We start from the raw sequence: 22,962 nt of genomic DNA, 5'->3' as shown, positions 1-22,962 counted from the left end.
GTCCATAGTCTCTCATGGTTCGTCTTCCCCTCTGATTCCCCCCCTTCATTTTTCTGTTCCTGCTATCTTCTTCTTTTTTTTAACATTCTAATAAACAATTTTATAAAGTTTGCATCAATAAAGTTTTTTGTGTTTCTTGATATAATTTTACAGTTTTACTTACAGCTCTCACTGTGGTATTGTAACACACCCAGGTGTGAAGAGCTCTTAAGTAATGCTTTATTTACAGTTAAAGTACCTCACTTTAATGAGGGAATTACCCTTTAAAATTGAATAAATAAAAAAACAAATTATAGGTTAATTTAATAAAATACTAACTAGTATTCTGATTTGTTTACTTGAGGTACAAACACTCTTGCAAATTGGATATAAACCTGGTTTCTTCCCTGAGACTGTGGTGTATGTATATGTAGTGTGCTGTAGTTGAGAAAAGTTGGAAAGTATTATTCTAAATTGTACAGCTCCTTGGGGCGCCTGGGTGGCTCAGTTGGTTAAGCGACTGCCTTCGGCTCAGGTCATGATCCTGGAGTCCCGGGATCGAGTCCCACATCGGGCTCCCTGCTCGGCCGGGGGTCTGCTTCTCTTTCTGACCTTCTTCCCTCTCGTGCTCTCTGTCTCTCATTCTCTCTCTCTCAAATAAAATCTTTAAAAAAAGAAAAAATTGTACAGCTCCTTACTAGAGGATAGTAGATGTTAACTTGCAGAACATAGATATCATTTGATGCCGTCTATAATTGAAGATTGGTTGTTGGTTTTAGAATGAGTGTATCAATAGCACTACGTAATTTTCTGATGGGCTGTTTATCCTAATTTTGTATATTTTACTTAATATATTAAATACTTAAGTAAAAAGTAGTAGGTCATCATTAAAGGAGTTGGGGAGGCCTATAATTGAGTCCCCCTTTTGCCAATAGTTAGTCATGTGGCTTTCCACAAGTCAGTGGACTTTGTTGGGCCTCAGTTTTCTTACCCATCGGAAAGGTTAGGTATATATGCAAACTTTTCTTTCAGTTTTAATATTTTCTTAGGTTTTTTGGCAAGTGAAACAATTGGAGAGTGATCTTTAAAAGGGTTTGGATACTTGTTAAGCTTTCTACTGGGATAGAATAAGAGAGATGGACTTTAAAAGATTGCATAAGAAAAATTCTAGTAACAATTGTGAAGCAATTTATGAGGTTGCAGATGGAGAATATATAATATTGGCACTAATCTGGGATGTTTATAGTTGAGACTGGTGAGTGTAAGAATAGACTCTAATATGGGTGCCTTGGTGGCTCAGTTGGTTGTGAGTGACTTTTGATCTCCACTCAGGTGTGATCTCAGGGTCATGAGTTCAGGTCCTGCATTGGGATCCACACTGGGTGTGGAGCCTACTTAAAAACAACATAAAACAAAACAAACAATAGACTCTAATAAACCTTTTTTAGTCATGTGGTGCGTATACATGGTTATGAGATAAAAACAATTAAAATTTTACATTTGTTCATTGAGAATTTATTTTTATTTTCATTTTAAAAAATATTTTTAAGTTTTTTATTTCAGATCCACTATAATTAACATACAGTGTTATATTAGTTTCTGGTGTACAATATAGTGATTTGGCAATTCTGTACATCATTGCTTAGTGCTTATCATGATAAGTGTACTCCTTAATCCCCTTTACCTATTTTACCCATCCCCCTATCCACCTCCTCTCTGACACAGTTTTTTTAAACGAGTACCCTCAAAGTTTTTTTTTTTAACAAGAACATTTTTTATTGAAGCATACATCAGAATACATGGTTCTAAAATATATATATAAAACATTCCATCCAAGAAAAATAGAATACACATTTTCTTCAAGTACACACAGAAGAATCCCTGACTAAATCACATAGAAAAAGACATGGCAATTCTTACAAATTTAGGAAGACTGAAATCATACCAAGTATGTTCTCCAACCACAATGGTATAAGACTAGAGATAAAACAAAGTTGGAGGGCGCCTGGGTGGCTCAGTTGGTTAAGCAACTGCCTTCGGCTCAGGTCATGATCCTGGTGTCCCTGGATCGAGTCCCGCATCGGGCTCCCTGCTCGGCAGGGAGTCTGCTTCTCCCTCTGACCCTCCCCCCTCTCATGTGCTCTCTCTCATTCTCTCTCTCTCAAATAAATAAATAAAATCTTTAAAAAAACCCCAAAAAACAAAGTTGGAAAATTACCATATAAATATTACATATTTAATATGTAAATATTAAACACCACACTACTGTATAAGCAATGGACCAAATAAGAAACAAATGGTAATTCAAAATATGTCTCAACAAAAGAAAAAGAAAATACAATATTCCAAAATCTATGGAATGCAGCAAAAGCAGATGGTAGAGTGAAATTTATGCTATGAATGCTTGTATTAAGAAAAAAGTTCAAATAAACAAATTAACATTACAAGGATCTAGATAAAGAAGAAACTTAGCTGAAATGCTGAAGTTTAGTAGAGGAAGGAAACAACAAAGAAGAATCAGAAATAAATAGAGATAATAAGCAGTATCATAACATTGAAAGTAGTGACCAGTTTTTAAAAAAATAAAGTTGGCAGTGCTTTAACTACATTAAGAAAAAAGGGAGAAGACTTGAAAACCAAAATGAGAAATGGAAGAGAAAACAGTATGGCAGATAACCACAGAAATACATAGTGTGATAACAGATTACTATAAACAGTTATATACTAACAAATCAGATAACTTAGAAAAAAGCAGGATAATTCCTAAAAACGCACAAGTTACCACAAATGAATCATGAATCTTGAATTCAAGAAATAGGAAATCTTCTTAGACCAATAATAGGAATTAAAAATCTCCCAGCACAGAAAAGCCTAAGACCACATTGCCTTCATTGGTGAATTCTACCAAAACATTAAAAAAATAATTAATGATAGTCTTTATGAAAGTCTTATAAATAATGGAAGAGAGGGAACATATTCAAAATCATGCCATGAGGCCAGTACCACCCTGTCACCAAAGCAGGATAAAAACAGTGCAAGAACAAAAAAGTCTAGTTTGTCTGATACAAGTATTGCTACTCTGACTTTCTTTTGACATAATTTGCATGATAAATGTTTCTCCACCCCTTCACTTTCAATCTGCAGGTGTCTTTAGGTCTAAAATGAGTCTGTTGTAGGCTGGGATTTTAAATTTAGTCATCCTGTAAATGTATATGTTAGATTTTATTGGGTATACATGGAAGAATATTAAATCTGGAGGCTTTATTAATATATAAAATATTTTAGGAAAGTAAGTCAACTAATAACTTTTTGCTTGTATTTTGTTCACCAGGGGTTTGCTGATCTCTATATTATAATAACTATTCCTTTAGGGTTGATGTACTTGTGAAAACCGTACAATTAATTTATTAAAGGGAATAAATTTTAAAGTTGAGTTATAAATTTTGTTAACCTAATGACTTTTTAAAATTTAGTTTTTCTTACGCCATTTATGTTTTCTTTTTATAGAATTTGAGTAATTTTCCCATCTTCTGTACTTTAATAGGGCCTGAATATAGTGGTAGTCAATAAATATTTGAAGGATTTGACATTACATGTGAATTCCTTCATGGTAATATTTTTGAAAACATTTTTCTATATTAATAAGGAAACACTATGCATATTGTTTTTGTAATTTTCCTTCATGCTATTTTTTTGATGGAGTATTTTTATTTCTTTTTAAATAGCTAACCCACTCTTAGAAGCCTTTGGAAATGCAAAGACTGTTCGCAACAATAACAGCAGTAGATTTGGAAAATTTGTAGAAATACATTTCAATGAAAAGGTAAGTGAGAGTGAGTTTTGGGATAATATGTTTGGGAAGTGTTTGTGAAAAACACAAGGATTTTAGGGCGCCTAGATGGGTTAGTTGGTTAAGTGTCCGACTCTTGATCTCAGTTCAGGTCTGGATCTCAAGAGTCGTGAGTTCAAGCCCCACATTGGGCTCCACGCTGGGCATGGAGTCTACTTTTAAAAAAAACGAAAAAGAAAAACACAAGGGTCTTGATAGAATTGGTGCTGTACTTGAACTCATTGTAAATCCATTTGAGTTTCTCTGTTTCTTTAGCTAATTAGGAGAATATATATATTCAGTATAACCTTCATAAATATTGTAAGCTTACATTTATTTCGTTATCTTCTTTTTTTTCTTTACTTGATAACCATTATGACCTCTTTGATATAGATAAATGTTTATTAGAAAAATAATTCAACATTGGTAGGTTGTACTTTCATACCTTAAAAGCAAAAATGTATTTTCTCTCTGTTTTGTTTTTCAGAGTTCAGTTGTTGGAGGATTTGTTTCACATTATCTTCTAGAGAAATCTAGAATCTGTGTTCAAGGCAAAGAGGAAAGGAATTATCATATCTTTTATAGGTTGTGTGCTGGTGCTTCTGAAGATATTAGAGAAAAACTTCATTTGAGCTCCCCAGATAATTTTCGGGTAGGTTGGATGAAAAGAAATTACATACAGTTTTTGCAAATTGAATTGTCTTCAATTCTAAAACTTATTTTAGTGGATTCTGATATCTAGTTGTAGGTAACTTACATTAAATCCAGTGTAATGTGATAGAATATAGGTCTCTATTGAGATTTACTGCTGAATTTATAATATAACACTATATGAGGAGATATGTAATCAGAAAGATAAAAGGATAGATAGGAAACCACTTATCAATTTAAACTCAATAAGAAATTTATAATAGTTCTGAAATGCTAGCTTTAAAATTATTTTTGACTTATTTGTTAAAAAAAAAGAGATTTCACCACTGACTTAATGAAGGACACATGACTGTCTTCCTTAATTCAACAGTAAATATTTATTGCTTGCTCTTTTGGTACCAGGCATTGTACCTAGGTGAAAAAGGTGAGCAGTTCCTGCTCATGAGCAACTTAGAATATGGTGGGAAACACACACACACAGCCTGACTGATAGGTTGAAAGATTAAGAAATGCATATAGATATGCATAGGATGCTAGGGATTTTGGAAAAACTTCAAGGAACAACTGATGTTTGATCAGAATCCTGAAGGATTTTCAAGTGTTAACCAGAGAAAGAAAGATGCAAAGAATATTCCTTGTAGATGCAAAAAGATGAACAAAGAAAAGCAAGAAACAGCTTAAAGAGTAAGTCTGTGCTTACCTCTGGCTTTAAAATGGAGGGTGTCTTGAAGGGGGGTAGGGGAGGGAATGGATAGAAAGTGCAACTATGGGTAATTGGTTGGAAACCTATGGCTATTGTTGAAGTAAGTTACTTAATGCCTGAATTTGGTTACATATTAGAAGGTAAAATTGATAGGACTTGGAGACTGAGAATGGTCGAGAGAAGGAGAAGTCTGGAATAATTTTCCAAATTTAAGTAGGGTAACAGGGTGGATGTAAATACCACACGAGGGCCAGATGGAAGATTTGTGGCATATAGGTTGAGTTTGGTTTTGGAACCTATGGAGCATCTTAGGGGAGAGGATTAGAAGATGGTTGGGTATACTAATCTGAAGATTATTGTTGGTGCTGTAGTGGTAGGTTTGGGAGATGTCAGTACTCTGGTTGTAGTTAAAACTATGACCGTGAGTAGATGAGATCATCCAGAGAGATTGTGCAATGTAGAAAAGCATGTGCCAGGATCCAGACTCTGGAGTTGAAGAATATGAGTGGTGAAGAGTTGCCCAAGAAAGCACAAGTGGAATTGTGTGATAAATAAAAGGAAAATCAGGCGTGCCAAGAATCACAAGCCAATAGAGTTTCAAGAAGTGGTCAGACTGGGAATGGTTAGCATGATTTATAAATTTGCAGCTAGGAAACAGTGTCCCTGTGAGGAATATTTGGGAATTATGGGAATGGGTAAGGAATGCAGTTTGAATAAAGTTCTCCAGGTGATTCTGATAATCCTCTTTGGGCAGGAGTCCTCCACATGAGAATTGTGACGCATTATATTTAATTATTGTTCTGTGTGTGTGTGTATGTACGTTTGCAATTCAGCTTTTATTACTTCAATCAGTTTCTTTTAATATGTATTTGGAAAATTTAAAACTACAGTTTTTAAAAAAAATTTTTTAAAGATTTTATTTATTTGAGAGAATGAGTGAGAGAGAGAGAGAGAGCACATGAGCAGGGGGAGAGGGAGAATCAGGCTCCCCACTGAACAGGGAGCCCGATGTGGGGCTCAATCCCAGGACTCTGAGATCATGACCTGAGCTGAAGGCAGATGCTTAACCGACTGAGCCACCCAGACGCCCCTAAAACTGCTGTTTTAAAATGCTTTATAACTGCATCTATTTATATACTTCCACAATGTCCCACCTTCTCTAGAAGTCATCAAATTAATTGGAATTTGAAGTTAGTTGCCTACATTATCTTCGTGAAAGTAGATTTCTCTACAATGATTTTTAGAAAAGGAGTATGTTACTATGAATCGTATGAAATTTAATAATGATGATGTGACTTTGTTGGCTCTGAGTTAATGATAAAATAATGTGACTATTCTTGTCTTAATTTAGCATTTCTTTCTGTTTGGAGGCTTGGAGCATATTTTTTGTGTGTCTCAGAATGTATAGCCTTTCCTGACACAATGGCAGGCATCCTAGGAAGGTACTGAAATTCTTTATTAGGTCACAGAGTTTCCTGCCTCTGTAGTATGAACTGCTGGGAGCTATGATTTCTTCTCTTACTAGAGTTCTTATAGTGGTTAGGAGGAGACTAGAGGAACCATATTATCTTTCACCCAGATATATCTGCTGTCTTCTTTATTCCTCTCATGCATGCATATGCATACCGCTATGTCCCTTCCCCTAAATGATTCTGCCTTCAAGTGACTTGAAAGTGTGTTGATAATTTCATCAGGTTTTTCTGTAGTTTAGTTTAGGCCTCCAGTTACAACTCATAGGTAAGGTCATAAAGACAAAGAATTCCGGAGTAGTGTTGAACACTTCCAAAAAATTTTTTTGTCACTATTCTGTCCAAAATGGTACATAAAGAATTGTGGGGATACATCTATTTGAAAACATTTGTATTAACTAGTCATGTGTTTTAGAAAATAAAAGGTTTAAAAGGTTGCATTATTCAAATACTCAAATATTTTTGCATATGTTTTATGAGCATTCGTTATAGTCATGCAAAGATCCTTGAATAGAAGTAAAGCTTGGGTAGAATGAGAATGGATAGCAAGAGAAGTTACAGTTTTCTAGTTACAGGAAAATTGGAAAAAACAAGTAGTAGGTTTTTTTGTTGTTTTTTTCTAAATTTTTTTTTTTAAGATTTTATTTATTTGCGAGAGAGAGAATGAGAGACAGAGAGCATGAGAGGGAGGAGGGTCAGAGGGAGAAGCAAACTCCCTGCTGAGCAGGGAGCCTGATGTGGGACTCGATCCCGGGACTCCAGGATCATGACCTGAGCCGAAGGCAGTCGCTTAACCAACTGAGCCACCCAGGCGCCCCAAGTAGTAGGTTTTAATACTACATTTAGCTATCCAAAAGCCAAGTATTTGATAAAGCAATTGGGGTTGGGGAGATAAAAACCTAGCAAAGAAAACATTTGTTTTGGCTCTATATGATTAAGCTATCTTACTATATAAAATAGCTCTTTTTTGAAATAATCAATTGAAATTGCTTACCAATATTATTCCCCTCTCTTCTATTTTTTTTCCTAAAGATTCTAAGGTAGAAAGAACAACTCATTGTATGTCATTTTCTGGTTTTATCTATTTAAATATTTCATTGTAATGGAGGTACATAAATAAATGTATTGAGCATCTGAAATATTAATTTATTCCCAAATCATTCAAAATGTATTATATATTTTTTCATAGCATCTATATGATGTGTGGTGTATTTAATCTTGGAATTCATGCCATGGTACAGTGGGATCATAGTGACCTGATTCAAGAGAAGCTGAGATTTTTAAAAACATTTTCCATCTTGTTTCTTGTGTACTTCCTGATTACCGCCCCCTGCCCTTAAATGTGGGTAATAGATTCTCTTTGGGACTAATTAATTATTTTCTTCTCAACTGCTTCCCTTGTTCTATGTTTTGAAAGTGCTTAGTCTTTAAAAGGCTTCTGGGCAGCAAAGTAAATCATTGAGATAAAAGCTGAAATTGTTATTTGGATACCTATGAAAGTTCATAAAGCAAGTATTGTAATTTATGTATGGTCAGTGTTAATGGTCAGTAAATATGAAAGGCATGTTTTGAAGAGCTGATTTTAAAAATCAGAAATTAAGAAGCTTAGGGATATTATTCTGTTACTCAGTATTAAAAATGTTACTTGACATATTAAACCACATGTGTAGGTCCTTATTTGAGACTACGTATTTAGTAGAACGTGATTTTCATTATATCTGTAGTACTTATTTTATGAACTATATTTTTAAGAAGATATTTGACATTGAGATTTAAAATTGCTGCCCTTTAAAAATAGGAAAGCTTGGGGCACCTGGGTGGCTCAGTCGTTAAGCGGCTGCCTTCAGCTCAGGTCATGATCCCAGGGTCCTGGGATCGAGCCCCACATCGGGCTCTCGGCTCGGTGGGAGGGCTGCTTCTCCCTCTCCCACTCCCCTGCTTATGTTCCTGTTCTCTCTCTCTCTGTCAAATAAATAAATAAATAAATCTTAAAAAAAAAAAAGGAAAGCTTTATGGTATTGATTTTTGTTAATCATTTAATCTGCTTTCAGAAATTAGGGTTTTCAACATCCTTGGTTTGGTTAGTAGGAGTAAAATGTTCATAATATATATGAGTTATCAGTTGTAATTGAGAGAGTAAATGATATTCAAGTTATATTTAAAAATTCTTTTTGGTTACCACTGTTTGATAAATTTGTTCTGTATTATTTTCATGTGGCTTGTATTTATTATATTTATATTTCTTTTTCCTAGTATTTAAACCGAGGCTGCACTAGATACTTTGCTAACAAAGAAACTGACAAACAGATTTTACAGAACCGAAAAAGTCCTGAGGTATAGTAGACTATTTTTTTAAATTAAAATCTTTAATACAAAAAAATCATAACTGAAAGATACATTTTTTATTTTGGAGCCCAAATAATATTTCTTACTTTTAGGCTTATACTTTAAAAACAAAATGCTCATCCAAGTCTCTCTCACAGTGTAGTACTTTATGCCTCTCTTAGTATCTACAGAAGCTGCAAGTTTTGGTTCTTCTTGGTTAGGCCTCAATGTACTGCTCTCCTGTTTTTTTTTCTTCCACATGAGGGTATTAAAATTGCCTAAGAATTATCCTTTGCTAACATTTTTAACTTACTCTTATATTACCCACTTGAGATTAAGTATAGAACATGTCCATAATTTATTTTCTACCCTAAGGCTGAAGTAAGCTTTGAAGTACATAGTAAATAGGGTAAGCATTCTTGTGAACTAATGCTTACGTATTGTTGTATTTCTCTCTAAAACATATTTCTGTAATATACTATGGAAAGTCTTATACATAGGTTTTACTAAATTATTATATTTCTAAGGGTAATTAGATGTATTTATACTATTATTTTTAAAACATTAAATCCTTAATCTAAAAATCAATAACTCTTATAAATTTTAATATGTAATGTTCAAGTAATAAGTGGTATTAAGTTGTATCTACTCAAGGAGGTTAAATTATTAAATACTGAGTCAGGATTAATTATAGGGACTAGTTCATTTTCTCTTTATTTTAAGTTTTATATTGAGTGTTTACTTGTACAGTTTTTATTATACTCAGTTTTAAATGTGTGAATCAGATGCTTTTGACTCCTTTCGAAATGAGTGAGATGAATTATGTCTCTACTGTTCCTAGAAAAGAACAGAGAAAGCAAATAAAAATTGCCATCATTTCAAATTCTAAGCAGATGAGGACAGTTAATTTTTGTTTAAGTTGACATTTATCATTTTATTTTTATTTATTTTTAAAAGATTTTATTTGAGAGAGAGAGCGAGCATAGAGTGGAGGGAGGGGTAGAGGGGAAGGGAGAGGGAGAGAAAAAAATCTTAAGCCGACTCCCCACTGAACGCGGCAGCCTGCCGTGGGGCTTGATCTCACAGTCCTGAGATGATGACCTGAGCCGAAATCAAGAGTCAGATACTCAACCATCTGAGCCACCCAGGTGCCCCAGCGTTTATCATTTTAGACATAAATGTCTGAATTATAAATTGTGAGCTTTAGTTTATGTGATATTCATGGTTGGAACTTTAAGAAGTAACTTTAATATATATTATGGTATCTTCCTTTGTCATGATAACCTTTATTTTTATGAGACATCGTCAAAATACAAAAATTTTATTCTTTCCACTAAGATAATGGAAACATTACCTAGTGGGGTAGTGCAGCTGTCCTCAAGGAAAAGATATATATCTAAATTTGATCTTTGACATGGAAAAAACTCTGTAAAGAGGGAGGAAAACTGGATTTTACTCTCCAAAGAGTAACATGTACTCTTTGTATTCTGCTAAGAAGAAAATGTACTCCTTGTGATTCTAGAGCAGCATACTTTGTGAGGTGATTTATTCATATTATTAAGTGTATATATAAAAATATATAAGTGAATAATGGATTAATATGTTTAAATTACTTTTTATGTCTTCTTTATCAGGAGGATGAGGTGATGATTTTGACTAATTAGAATCCTTTGCTTAGTTCCATCTGAGTGTCTCAGCTGTGTGCAGTTTTTAGGAGAATGCAGTATTTTTAGTCTGCCATAATAGCAATATATTTTTAACATTTGATTGGAAAGTCTTTAAATGAAATAACCACTCAGTTGCAAGACTAAAAATTCTGCATGATCTATGTTTTCTGTTAACTTTGGCTGTATGTGATAATTTCCTTTGCTTCTTTTAAGAATAAAATTAAATTTCTTTACTAGACATTTTCCAGAAATTTCACCCGAGCATAATTAAGCATTTTATTTTATTTATTTATTTTTTTTAAAGATTTTATTTATTTATTCATGAGAGAGAGAGAGAGGCAGAGGCAGAGGCAGAGGCAGAGGGAGAAGCAGGCTCCCCGCGGAGCAGGGAGCCCGATGCGGGACTCGATCCCAGGATCCTGGGATCATGACCTGAGCTGAAGGCAGACGCTTAACCGACTGAGCCACCCAGGCGTCCCCATAATTAAGCATTTTAAAGAATTTTGTGAAAGATACTCGCAACTTTAGCTGGGAAGCAATTGGCAACTGGGAGGAAAAAAAAATCCCCCAGAGGTGTCTTTAATGGGCAATTAATTCTGGTGCTGTGTTACCTAATGTTTATTTTACCTATTCATTGTCAAGTTCTGGAAAATTCCTAGTCCAGTCTTTCTGTGTTCACTAACTTTTATTTTTCTACTTCTAAGGTTTCTGCAGACCTAACTTTCTTATTCCTTTTTCTGAGCTTTTTAATAGGTTCTAACAAATGAATACTTTAGAATGTAAATTCTTTTAGGAGAGAAAACAAATTTTCTCTTTATTTTTTCTGAAATGTGAGTCATTGCATAAATTCTGAGTAAGCACAAATGCTTACTAATACACTTTACCTCATATGACTATACAGGAAAATCTAAAAACAATTCTCTGGCCGTGAAAATTGTCGTTTGTCTACAATTTATTATTGCTGAATATTGGTGCAGTTGATGGAGTTAAGCTAAAAGAGTATAATGCTAAGTGTTAGATTTGAACTTTTATTATAATTTTTCACCTTAGTTCTTTTTGATCTGTGGATTCATGTTGATTTGTTTCAACCGCTGATACTCTCTTCTTTTCATTTAGATTTTAATCTCACATATCCTAGTATTATAATGCATTAGAATTAAAATTGTAATTTAATTGGAAAACATCTCATTCCATTTTTGACTGATTTTTATTGCGATAATTGTAGAGTCACAGGCAGTTGAAAGAAGTAATACAGAGAGATCCTGTGTACACTTTGCTCATTTAGTTTTTGAATTGTTAGAATAGTAAAGTTTTCCCATTGACATATTTTATTTTTGCATGTCATATAGTGCATTAATAGACCTTGTGTAGTGGTTTTAATATACTTAAATAATGACAAAGAACAATTAATTGATGTCTTCTTGTTTTGTAGTATCTTAAGGCAGGTTCCTTGAAAGATCCTCTGTTAGATGACCATGGAGATTTTATTAGAATGTGCATAGCCATGAAAAAGATTGGTTTGGATGATGAAGAAAAGCTTGATCTGTTCCGGGTAGTAGCTGGTGTCCTGCACCTTGGAAATATTGATTTTGAGGAAGCCGGCAACACTTCAGGTTTTTTTGTTTGTGGTTGTTTTGTTTTGTTTTAAAGAGGAATAAAATTAGAAGTTCTGTCATTTCTTTATCATATGTAAATCCAATCTCTGTACAGGTTTTCAATACCCTGCAATTTCTAGAATATATTGTGTTACATGGTGAATCTTGGAAATGAAGTTTGCTTCATTAGTCATTATGAGCTCTGTTTTGAACAAATCAGTGATACTGATGGGGAATAAACTCATTTTATGAAGGATAAATAACGGTGACTATCAGGGTCATATTTAGTTAAAATTTTTAACTGATAATTATATTTTTGCAGTATGTGCACAGAGTAATTCTCTACCATCTATTAAGGTATTCTCACATTTTTCTGATTCATTGATATAAACTTGGATCAGTTAATTAGGGCAATTGGATATGTACAAGCCCATATACTTTATTATTTGGAAAAGAAAATTGGTTATACTTTATACATACTGAAAAAGAGCATTTAATGCCTGTATGATAGTAACTTTTCCACTTTAGTGTTTTAGTCTCTATATAAGTGGTAAGACTTTTTGTATAATCTTAAGTTTGATCCATGAATTACAGGGGTTGGAAAACTATGGCCCATGGCCAAATTTGACCAGCTGCCTGTTTCTGTAAATAACATGTTGTTGGAACAAAGCCACACCCATTTATTTATGTCTTTTCTGTGTCAGCTTTCATGCTACAGCAACAGAGGTTAGTAGTTGTGACAGAAACTGGGCCAGCAAAGCCTAAAATCTGACACCTAAGAGAAGAAGATTGTTGACTCCTGCATAAATACATTATTAAAATATTTTATACTAAGAATGAGTTAAAAAAATCGAAAGCACCGTTGAATATAGTAGTCAATAACATGGGCATTAGTGTCAGATCCCAGAAGCTCTCTGACCCTTGCTTTTTTCATTTGTAAAATAATGAAGAAACAGTCCATTAGAAGTGCTTTTTAAAGTATAGTACCTAGCGGGCGCCTGGGTGGCTCAGTTGGTTAAGCGACTGCCTTCGGCTCAGGTCATGATCCCGGAGTCCTGGGATTGAGTCCCACATTGGGCTCCTGGCTGAGCGGGGAGCCTGCTTCTCCCTCTGACCCCCTCCCCTCTCATGCTGTTTCTTTCTCTCTCTCTCAAATAAATAAATAAATAAATAAAATCTTAAAAAAAAAAATAGTACCTAGCAATAGTATGTATGCATATAAGGAAGGAGCACAAGAGGAAGGGAAAAAGAACATTTAAAAAATGTTGTCTGCTATGTGCAGCACCCTTCATATGCTGTGTTTCATCAAAAACAACATAATTATAATCTAAACTTCATAAAGATAATGAGGTAGGGGGTATTATCTATATTTTATGGAAGTGGAACCTGTGCAGAAGTAATACATTTACTAATGAAGTTGTAGATGTGAGAGCTGGGTTCTCCCCATGTTTGACTAACTCAGGGACTTGTGATAATTGTCCCAAATTGCCCCCAGTCACTGAACCTCACTGAGAGTCCTGATCTGTGAATAAGCTGAGTGAAATAGACAGTCTTAATGACTTTCAGGATTAACATCCTGTGATGCTGTGCAGTCAGTAACCTCAGATGCAGCACAGTGTAGTGTTTAAGAGTGCATGCTCTTGAGCCAGAGTGTTCATCACAAGAGTATTACCTGCTTGTGTGGCCTTGGGCCAGGAACTTCACTTCTCTGTGTGTCTCAGTTTCCTAACCTGTAAACTGGGGATAATAACAGTCCCTGCCTCTTGTTGTATAGGGGAATAAATGAGTTAAATATTAAATGATGTCAATACTTATGTCTAGCACATAGTAATCACTGTGTTTTTAAAAACAGAAATACAAATTAATTCTAGTTTAAATGTAAAAAAGCAAAATCAGGTATGTTCTTAGTGTGCATTAAAATTTTAGTTTTTTGAGGGATTTAAAATTCTTATTTTGAAAATGTAGTGAGTGTTAGAATATGTCTCATTTGCTCTGTAGTACTGTTATACGAAGGGAGTATATGGGCGTTCTAAGTAACAGAAAAACGTTTAGATTAAGGCACACTTTGGAAATGTTAGAAGTGATAGTTGGCATTTTCACACCTCATATTATTACCCTGTGGTAGAGCATGCAGATGTATACAGAGGATCATAAATATGATGTGATCCAGTTAGTTGAAAAGCAGTTAAACAGTCAAAAGGCAAATAGCACATATTTACATTATTTTTTTTCTTCTCAAAATTCCTTCTGTTGAAAGGAAAATGAGCAGAAAGCAGAGAAGATTGGAAAGAGGCAATGAATCAAGAAAACTAATAAACTAGGTTATTTTGGGAAGCCCAGGTGGCTCAGTCGATTAAGTGTCTGCCTTCAGTCCTGGGATTGAGCCCCATGTTGGGCTCCCTGCAGGGAGTCTGCTTCTCTCTCTCTCCCCCTCTGTCTCTCCCCATCTCTCGTTCTCTCTTTAATAAATCTTTTTTAAAAATAAAATAAACTAGGTTATTTTTATTTTAATAGCTCAGATTTTATTATTCTTCCATCTTTTCTGTGACCATTACTATAGATCCAAATGGTTTCTTTCTTCTTAGAATTGATTTCCCCCCGCCCCCCCCGAGAGCTCAATTTTGGCATGTCCTCGCAATTTGAAAAAGCTGTGGATATTTTTATAATTATTTTATCAGAACATTTATTCTACTATAAATGTTTAGAAGACTCCTACTTACACTGAAAAGTTTTTGCATGATAGCATATGCAAAAAATGCATATTGGGACTTCCTATGTTTTTCAAATTCTGCATAACAAAAGTAAATGCTATTTTAACAACAAATTTAAAGAATGTTCAGAGTTCTTTTTTGGAAGGGGAGTGACATGAAAACCTTACATTATTTTACATTGTTTTTTGCCTTTTTAAAAACTTTTAAAATAAATGTTTTCTTATGTTAGCCTTCCATAATTACTGAAAGTGTGTAAGAAACTTCACAAAATAGAAATGTTTAAATAACATTAATGAATTATTGATGGTCAGTTTATTGAAAGCTATATAATTTAGATAATTGTGTGTATATGTGTGTAGAAACTAGAAATCAGTAGTAAGCTTATTTTCATAGAATTAAAGGTTCAGTATATCTTCTAAATATTCTTGGCCCCTTGTTCTTTTTCTTTGGTAACAGCTTTATTGAAATATAGTTCATAGCCCGTTCAATTCACCCATTTAAAATATACAGTTCAGTGGTTTTTTAATATACTCAAAGTTGTGCAGTCATCACTGCAATTAGGTTTTAGAACATTTTCATCACTTCAGCATTCACCTCTCATTCCTTCCCAAATCCCTGTTGGGATCCCTGAAGGCCCATGAAGTTGAACATTTTTTCATGTCTTTATTGACCATTTGTATCTCTTTTTTGGAGAAATGTCTATTCCTATCCTTTGCCCATTAATTGGGTTGTCTTTTTATTGTCAAATTGTAAGAGTTTTTTTCAAACTATATTCTAGATACAGGTTCTTTATCAGATATATAATTTACAAATATTTTCTCTCAATCTGTGCCTTATCCTTTAAATTTTTGGGTCGTGTTCTTTGAAACACAAAAGTTTTTCATTTTGATGAAGTCTAATTTGTCTGATTTTTCTTTTGTCGCTTGTACTCTTGGTGCCATATCTGAGAAACCACTACCTGGTCCAAGATCATGAAGATTTGTCTGTGTATTCTTCCAAGAGTTTAATAGTTTTAGCTCATAATTTAGGTCTTTGATTCTTTTTTAGTTAATTTTTATTTATGGTGTGAAGCAGGGGTCCAACTTTATTCTTTTGCATGCAGATATCAGTCTCCAGGCCATTTGCTGAAAAAGCTGTTTTTTTCCCAGTGAGTTAACCTGAGACCCCTTATTCTTTTTTTTCTTTTTTTTTTTTTAAGATTTTATTTATTTGACGGAGCTCCTGCATGTAAACAGTGGGGGAGGGACAGAGGCAGAGGGAGAAGCAGGTTCCCTGCTCATCAAATTCCCTTGCGGAGTTTGATCACAGAATCATGGGATCATGACCTGAGCCGAAGGCAGACACTTAACCAACTGAGCCACCCAGGCGCCCCACAGCCCCTTAGTCTTACGAATCTCATGGTCTATTTCTCCTGAGACCAGTCTATTAAATAGTTTACTAATTTGTCATGATAAACTTATTTTTTTGATAAACTTACGATTTTCGCACATTCTTTGTAGTTTTGAAATTAGTATTGAGATGAATTATTTATAAACCTTAAAACTTAAAAATATTAGTAAAATGTTTACTTTTAAAATATTAGTAGTAATAATAAAAATAATAATAGCTTACCTTTATATAGTGCTTACTACGTATAGGTACTATTTTGAGAACTTCACATATGTAACCTCATTAATCTCTTTAACAGCCTTATCAGGAAACTACAGTTATTATCCTTTAAATGGATGAAGAAACTGAAACAGAAAGAAGTGACTTGTTCAGGGTCACACGGCTAATGAGTCTTACAGCCACATCACCCAGAGGCTAAAGCATTGCAGTATACTTTCTTTCTATATAATACTTTTTAAAACATCCTCCATAACTAGAAATCTATGGAAATGGTGTACAAGGAATAGCAGTTACCTCCTCACCCTCTTCCTCTTTCCTAAGCAACATGAGCGTATACATATGCATACGTGGGTGCACACAGACACACCACACACACAAACAAAACCTCATTTGTTGACAGACATCCACATTGACCTACTGAAATGCCAACATTTGAGATTAAAATTATTCCTTAAGGTTTTCAGGAGTCATGAATTTTAATGATAAGGTTCTATATTTCTCTAGAGATTTACAAGGATTATAATCTATCAGTATATGCCAGGTCATAAAAAAATGAAACAGTGACAGGTTAATATTGATGGGTTGAAGGATTATATCATGGATTGCCTCGAGTGAGGGTCTCCATTGACCTTGGCAGTATGAGTGTCTGACAAGGGTGATGAAAAAGTGAAGTGAAATTAAAAGTCACAAATAAGCCTTGTCTATTCCATTGATTTATATAAGTGAAGTATACTTCTAAGAAATGGATCTTGAAAATTTGGTTTATGTAATATCTCTTAACTTCAAATTTAAATGTATTTTCATTAGGTGGTTGTAATCTGAAGAATAAATCTGCTCAGGCATTGGAATATTGTGCTGAATTACTAGGTTTGGATCAAGATGATCTTCGTGTAAGTTTAACTACAAGAGTCATGCTAACAACAGCAGGGGGCACCAAAGGAACAGTTATAAAGTAAGTTCCTTAACTCCTTGCTCTGTAAAAATCCTGCCTTGTGGTTTGTCAAGAAAAAAATCTTTCTTTGAGAACACTGAGATTTAAAGTTGATCTTTATGTATGATTCATTCTTTTCATTATAATGTTCTAAAATATGTGCTTGATAGATAAGAATTCTGTGCACCTCACTGCAGTAATCTACATAAATGCTGACTTCCTCAGCTCTTAAAGTTGTTCCTTACAGATATGCTGCATGGCACAGATTTGTAGTTTATAAAAGTAAGAGAGGTTTACTTTTGTACAACTACAAAAAATATGAGTTGGTTATGTTAATATTTGTTTTAGGCAACAATTTTTTTCAATTTTTCAAGACTTTTTTTGAGATCGAATTCATTTTTCTAAAGTGTACAGTTTAGTATTTTTTAAGTATATTTACAAGGTTGTACAACCCATCACCATTTAGTTTCAGAAGGAAATAGATACTTTTACTGTAAAAGTGATTTTCCTTACAAATGGCATGTTCTAAAACTTAAAACTCACTTTAGTAAAACACTCAGCAAATGGAATTTCCCCTTACCTCTTGGATTCTTCATTTAGAGGAAATTGCAAATGACAAGAAAATAAGAGCCTACCAAGATTTCTCGAATCTGTAACCAAGAATTCTAGGTTGTATTTGGGTCTCTGTACACTTTTGGCTCATTATCCTATGCTTTAGGCATTTATGTTTTTGATACTATAAAATAAAATTGATACTCAGCCATCATTCTGAGGCACTGTAAGGTCTTCATTTGTAGGGGAAAAAGTCAGATCCTTTATCCCTTGCTAAATAAGGCAGTCAGTGAGCTCTAGTGACATATTTCAGGAAGATTTTCAACAAATTAAACCAAGAAGGATTTAAAACAGACTTTTAGCCACTCAGAAAATTTGGTAGCTCTTACATTTTGTGAAACATTAGCAAGGTATGTTTAGCCTGATTCTTTGCTAAACTGATTCTAAATTATTTTAAAGTAAACCTTAGCAAGGAGAATGTATAGTAGGGCCATACAGTTGCTTTTCCTTGGTATTTCTGGGGCCCAAGGGAAGTCCAGTAAAAGCACAGATGTGTGATCTTCAGGTAGCATTTCCTTCATTTCCCCTTTGTTCTAAAGCAGTTCTTTTATGTGTTTTATGTATGGAGTACTCACAGAAGATTCACTTTAGGAAGGGGTTCTGCTGCAGGAAGAATAAGTTGGAAAACCAGTTTAGAAAGAATTCAAGTATCAGTCTGACCTGAAAGACTTTTAAGATTACTTCCAAATTTGACATTTTTTTTCTGGTGCACCCATGGTGCCTCATACTTACCCTTATGATAGCCTTTAGCATCGCTGTTTGAAAATTCACTTTTATGGCAGTTTCTTCTATCAGACTATAATCTTCTTTAGGAAAAAGGCTGTGTGTCTGTATCTGCAACACGTAAAACTGTTGTGTAGTTACTTGTATTAAATAATAGAATTGGACAGTCCAGATTTTAAGATGTAAACATTTCTTCCTAAACAGTGTTAAACAAGGTACCATACTTTAAAGTTACCTGAATCAGGCACCTGGGTGGCTCAGATGGTTAAAGCGTCTGCCTTCGGCTCAGGTCATGATCCGAGGGTCCTGGGATTGAGCCCCACATCAGGCTCCTGGCTCAGCGGGGAGCCTGCTTCTCCCTCTCCCTCTGCCTCTCCCCCTCCCTGCTCATGCTCTCTCTCTGTATCTCTGTGTCTCAAATGAATAAATAAAATCTTAAAAAAAAAATAAAGTTATCATGAATTAAACAGAGTTTCTTTTGCATTTAAAGAAAGTCTTTGAAAGTCAAAAGGAAGATTATTCCTCTGAATAATTTTTTAATATATTCAGCATATACAGTAAAGTATAAATTAAGATTAAACTGTTTTTTGAGCCTAAACTTCTTTTACTCAATAAAACATTTTTATCTATTGTAGATAATTTCTTTAGTTCTTTTAGTATGCTTCTTAGCCCCATTTTATCTATGCCTATTCACAGATGACCTTTTGTAGCTGTTTATTTTGTTCTTCACAGTGAATGTGTTTAGATACACTTTGATCTTGGTATCTGCCTTTATTTTCACAGTTATTACTGTAAAGAATTTTCATTGGTATAGTCTTGTTTTATAGGGTACCCTTGAAAGTGGAACAAGCAAACAATGCTCGTGATGCCTTGGCAAAGACTGTCTATAGCCATCTTTTTGATCATGTGGTAAACAGAGTAAATCAGTGTTTTCCTTTTGAAACATCATCTTATTTTATTGGAGTCCTAGATATTGCTGGTTTTGGTAAGTATAGTTTTGTTTGTGAATCTGTATTTGGTATTTTTTATTCAGTTTTTCACATATATTTAAAATATAAATTCCCTTGTAATACCTTTCACTTGATGTATTTTCAGTTATATGTCCATACTTACATTTCATTTCATATGATTTAAATAGGAAGCTGATGCTTAAAAAAGGGAAAAACTCATAGATTTTGGTCACACTAAGGCTGAAATTAAAACATGTTGATTGAGGGGTGCCTGGGTGGCTTAGTCGGTTAAGTGTCCGACTCTTGATTTTGGCTCAGGTCATGCTCTCAGGATCAAGAGCCATCAATGAGATCAAGCCCCGCATTGGGCTCTGTACTAGGCGTGGAGCCTGCTTAAGATATTCTCTCTCTGCCCCCCTCCTGTGCCCCTCCCTCAAAAAAAAAAAGAAAACAAACAAACATGTTGATTGAAACCATTATTGTTAGGGGATGTCTCTATCCTAAATGAATGCAACTGAATAAAGGTAAAGTTTTGAGTGCTACTAATAAAGAGGATTAAGTCATTAAAACCACTGACTGTAGTGTAGTGCTGGATACAAGTTACCTACCATATAAGCCAAACTCACTGCTCTTTGTAGAAATTCATCGTTAGTATTATGAACAGATAGCTATTTCCAGTGAATTTCCACCAAATGAAAAAATATTTATATTAAAGATACAGTACATAGTATAGTACATGAAGTACATAATACATGTATTCAAGATATTAGATGTTAATTTATATTCAAGATAAATATTTGAGAACAACCACAGGGCTGTATAATCAGAAATGAAATGCATCACTAACATCTGAGTGCCATGTTGTTTTGAATGACTGTTTTGTAAAAATCTCAAAGTAAATTTGACTGTTTTTATATTGGGCTTTATCAATGTGGGTGTCCTTCTGGCTGTGTAGGAGTGGTGTTTTCCTCCTGTGTAGTTTGTTTGCTTTTGCCAAGGGGAAGAAGGTATGAGTGTTTACTTTTGGGGAGGGGTGGGTAGAGTTTTAGTTTTGATGTGATATATATTTTAAAACTTTTAATTATTATCTTTTGTTCAAAGGTAGAAAAACACTCATCACTGACTTAAGATTTCAAAATCTTTATACATTTGTTTCCAAAATCTTTATACATTTATACATTCCTGGTCTGCACTAGCTTTAGTGTAACAGGCACATACACAGGATCATAACATTTTAGAGCTGCAGGGATCTTAGAGATAATGTAATACAGTCTCTTCGTTTAGAAAATGAGTTAGTAGGGCGCCTGTGTGGCTCAGTTGGTTAAGCGACTGCCTTAGGCTCAGGTCATGATCCTGGAGTCCCAGGATCGAGTCCCGCATCGGGCTCCCTGCTCGGCAGGGAGTCTGCTGCTCCCTCTGACCCTCCCCCGTCTCATGCTCTCTCTCTCTCTCTCATTCTCTCTCAAATAAATAAATAAAATCTTTAAAAAAAAAAATAAGTTAGTATTCATAATATTCTTTTTTTTTAAAGATTTTATTTATTTATTTGAAAGAGCGAGAATGAGTATTCATAATGTTCTTTATAATTTTACAGATTACACAGGAAAGATCTAAAGCACTTGCATTTAAGCCATTTTTGTTATTTAGTTAACTTAGTTGCTATTAACACCTGTGCTTAAGAAAATTATGTTATAAGTGGCTTACATTTTGTATCTTTTACTGTATGATATTTATCTCATTTAATACACATTGTTTTTATTGAATAAAACACATATTTTCAGTATCTAAATACCTGACAAAATTTGTCTTGAAATAAGAGCATTTGGGGAGTATAAAACAATTAGATGTATTTTTTTTACCTAATTTTAAATTAAGCATTGATACAATAAAATTTTATCCTAAGATAAATTTATAATATGAATTTAATCCGATGATGACTTTTGATTTTGGTTTTATGTCTACAGAGTACTTTGAACACAACAGTTTTGAACAGTTTTGCATCAACTATTGCAATGAAAAACTTCAACAATTTTTTAATGAAAGGATTCTGAAGGAGGTAATTGCCATTACAATTTAAATTTAAGAACTGCACTAAGCTATTTTAATTTCAAGGAACAGAGACATGCTGCAGTTACCCTGACTGATGGGGTACAGTGTAAGGTGGTTCAGGGGATCAAGATGCCTAGGACAGGCCCCCAGTGGCTTAGCTATTGCTCAGGCTCATCAGAAGTGTTAATTGTACATCAAAGCTTAGGAACCCAATACAAACTCTAATAAGCACCTCAGAAGTAAACATCTATTGCTTCTTACTAGTGACTTTTGCTAGACTTGGAATTTTGCTTATTTCTTTTTCTGAGTCTGTTGCCTCTACTTCTGTCCCTGCCAAACAACTTCCTACTCTCATCCCTGACATTGGCATCTCCCAGCCTTCCTCTGTGTCTCTCTGCTTTTACCCACTCTGCTACCTGCTCACCCTTCCTTTGTGTCGCAGGAAAGCCACCAAATCAGGGGATTCGGTGTGGCCATTGGCCTGGAGTGCCTCTGGCCAGTGCTCTCTGCCAGGCTACTGTGTGCACTGCCCAGTGTGAATGGTGTGCCTATGCTACTTCCTAGTACATAGCTGTGGGTGTGGCCTGCAGTCACAGTCCCAAGCCTAGGGAAGGTACAATTCTTTCCAGAATAAGTAAGAGGAGGTTTGGATCACTTGCTTTGTGATTAGGCTCACCATTCTTACCTTGTATTTGAATTCTCCAGTATTTTCCTACCAGTACCTTTGGCTTTCCCTCCTTTCCGAGCTATTTGAAATATGTTTTACTGAATGTAGATAGTAGAGTTACAGGGAACTCAGAAATGATCTAGTTCAGCCTTTTATTTTACAAATGAAGAAACTGATTACCAGAGCAGTTTACTGACTATTGCAGGTCTGAACCCACCTTCCAGCTGCTGGCCCACAACCATATTCTCCTCATGTTAGTACTGCTGTTTTCCAAGTTCTGTTTTCCACTGTATCTGGACTTGAAATGTGAAATATTCTTTTCTTTTCCCATTCCATTAATCTTTTCCCACATTTTTATTTTATTTTTGTTTTTATGGGTTTCCCAGCACTTTCCCTTTTAGACTTTTTACTTGTATACTATAGTTTAAGCCAATTCTGGCATAAACGAACAGGTAGACCAAATACTTACCAATTAAGATATTTAGGCTGAAAA

General features: G+C 34.5%; 1 protein-coding gene across 1 annotated transcript in view; it reads left to right on the top strand.

Annotated features, from left to right (window-relative positions):
- MYO6 (myosin VI) overlaps positions 1–22,962 on the top strand; it is a 143,436-nt gene that overhangs the window by 77,107 nt on the left and 43,367 nt on the right. The window contains 7 exon segments of the mRNA XM_021693673.2: positions 3,705–3,802; positions 4,296–4,460; positions 8,885–8,965; positions 12,056–12,236; positions 17,345–17,489; positions 19,631–19,788; positions 21,718–21,809. Coding sequence (XP_021549348.1) covers positions 3,705–3,802; positions 4,296–4,460; positions 8,885–8,965; positions 12,056–12,236; positions 17,345–17,489; positions 19,631–19,788; positions 21,718–21,809 — 920 coding nt within the window.

Source organism: Neomonachus schauinslandi, chromosome 8, assembly GCF_002201575.2.
Source record: "Neomonachus schauinslandi chromosome 8, ASM220157v2, whole genome shotgun sequence".
In the NCBI taxonomy this organism is placed as follows: Eukaryota; Metazoa; Chordata; class Mammalia; order Carnivora; family Phocidae; genus Neomonachus; species Neomonachus schauinslandi.
This window is presented reverse-complemented; position numbering and strand designations above follow the sequence as displayed.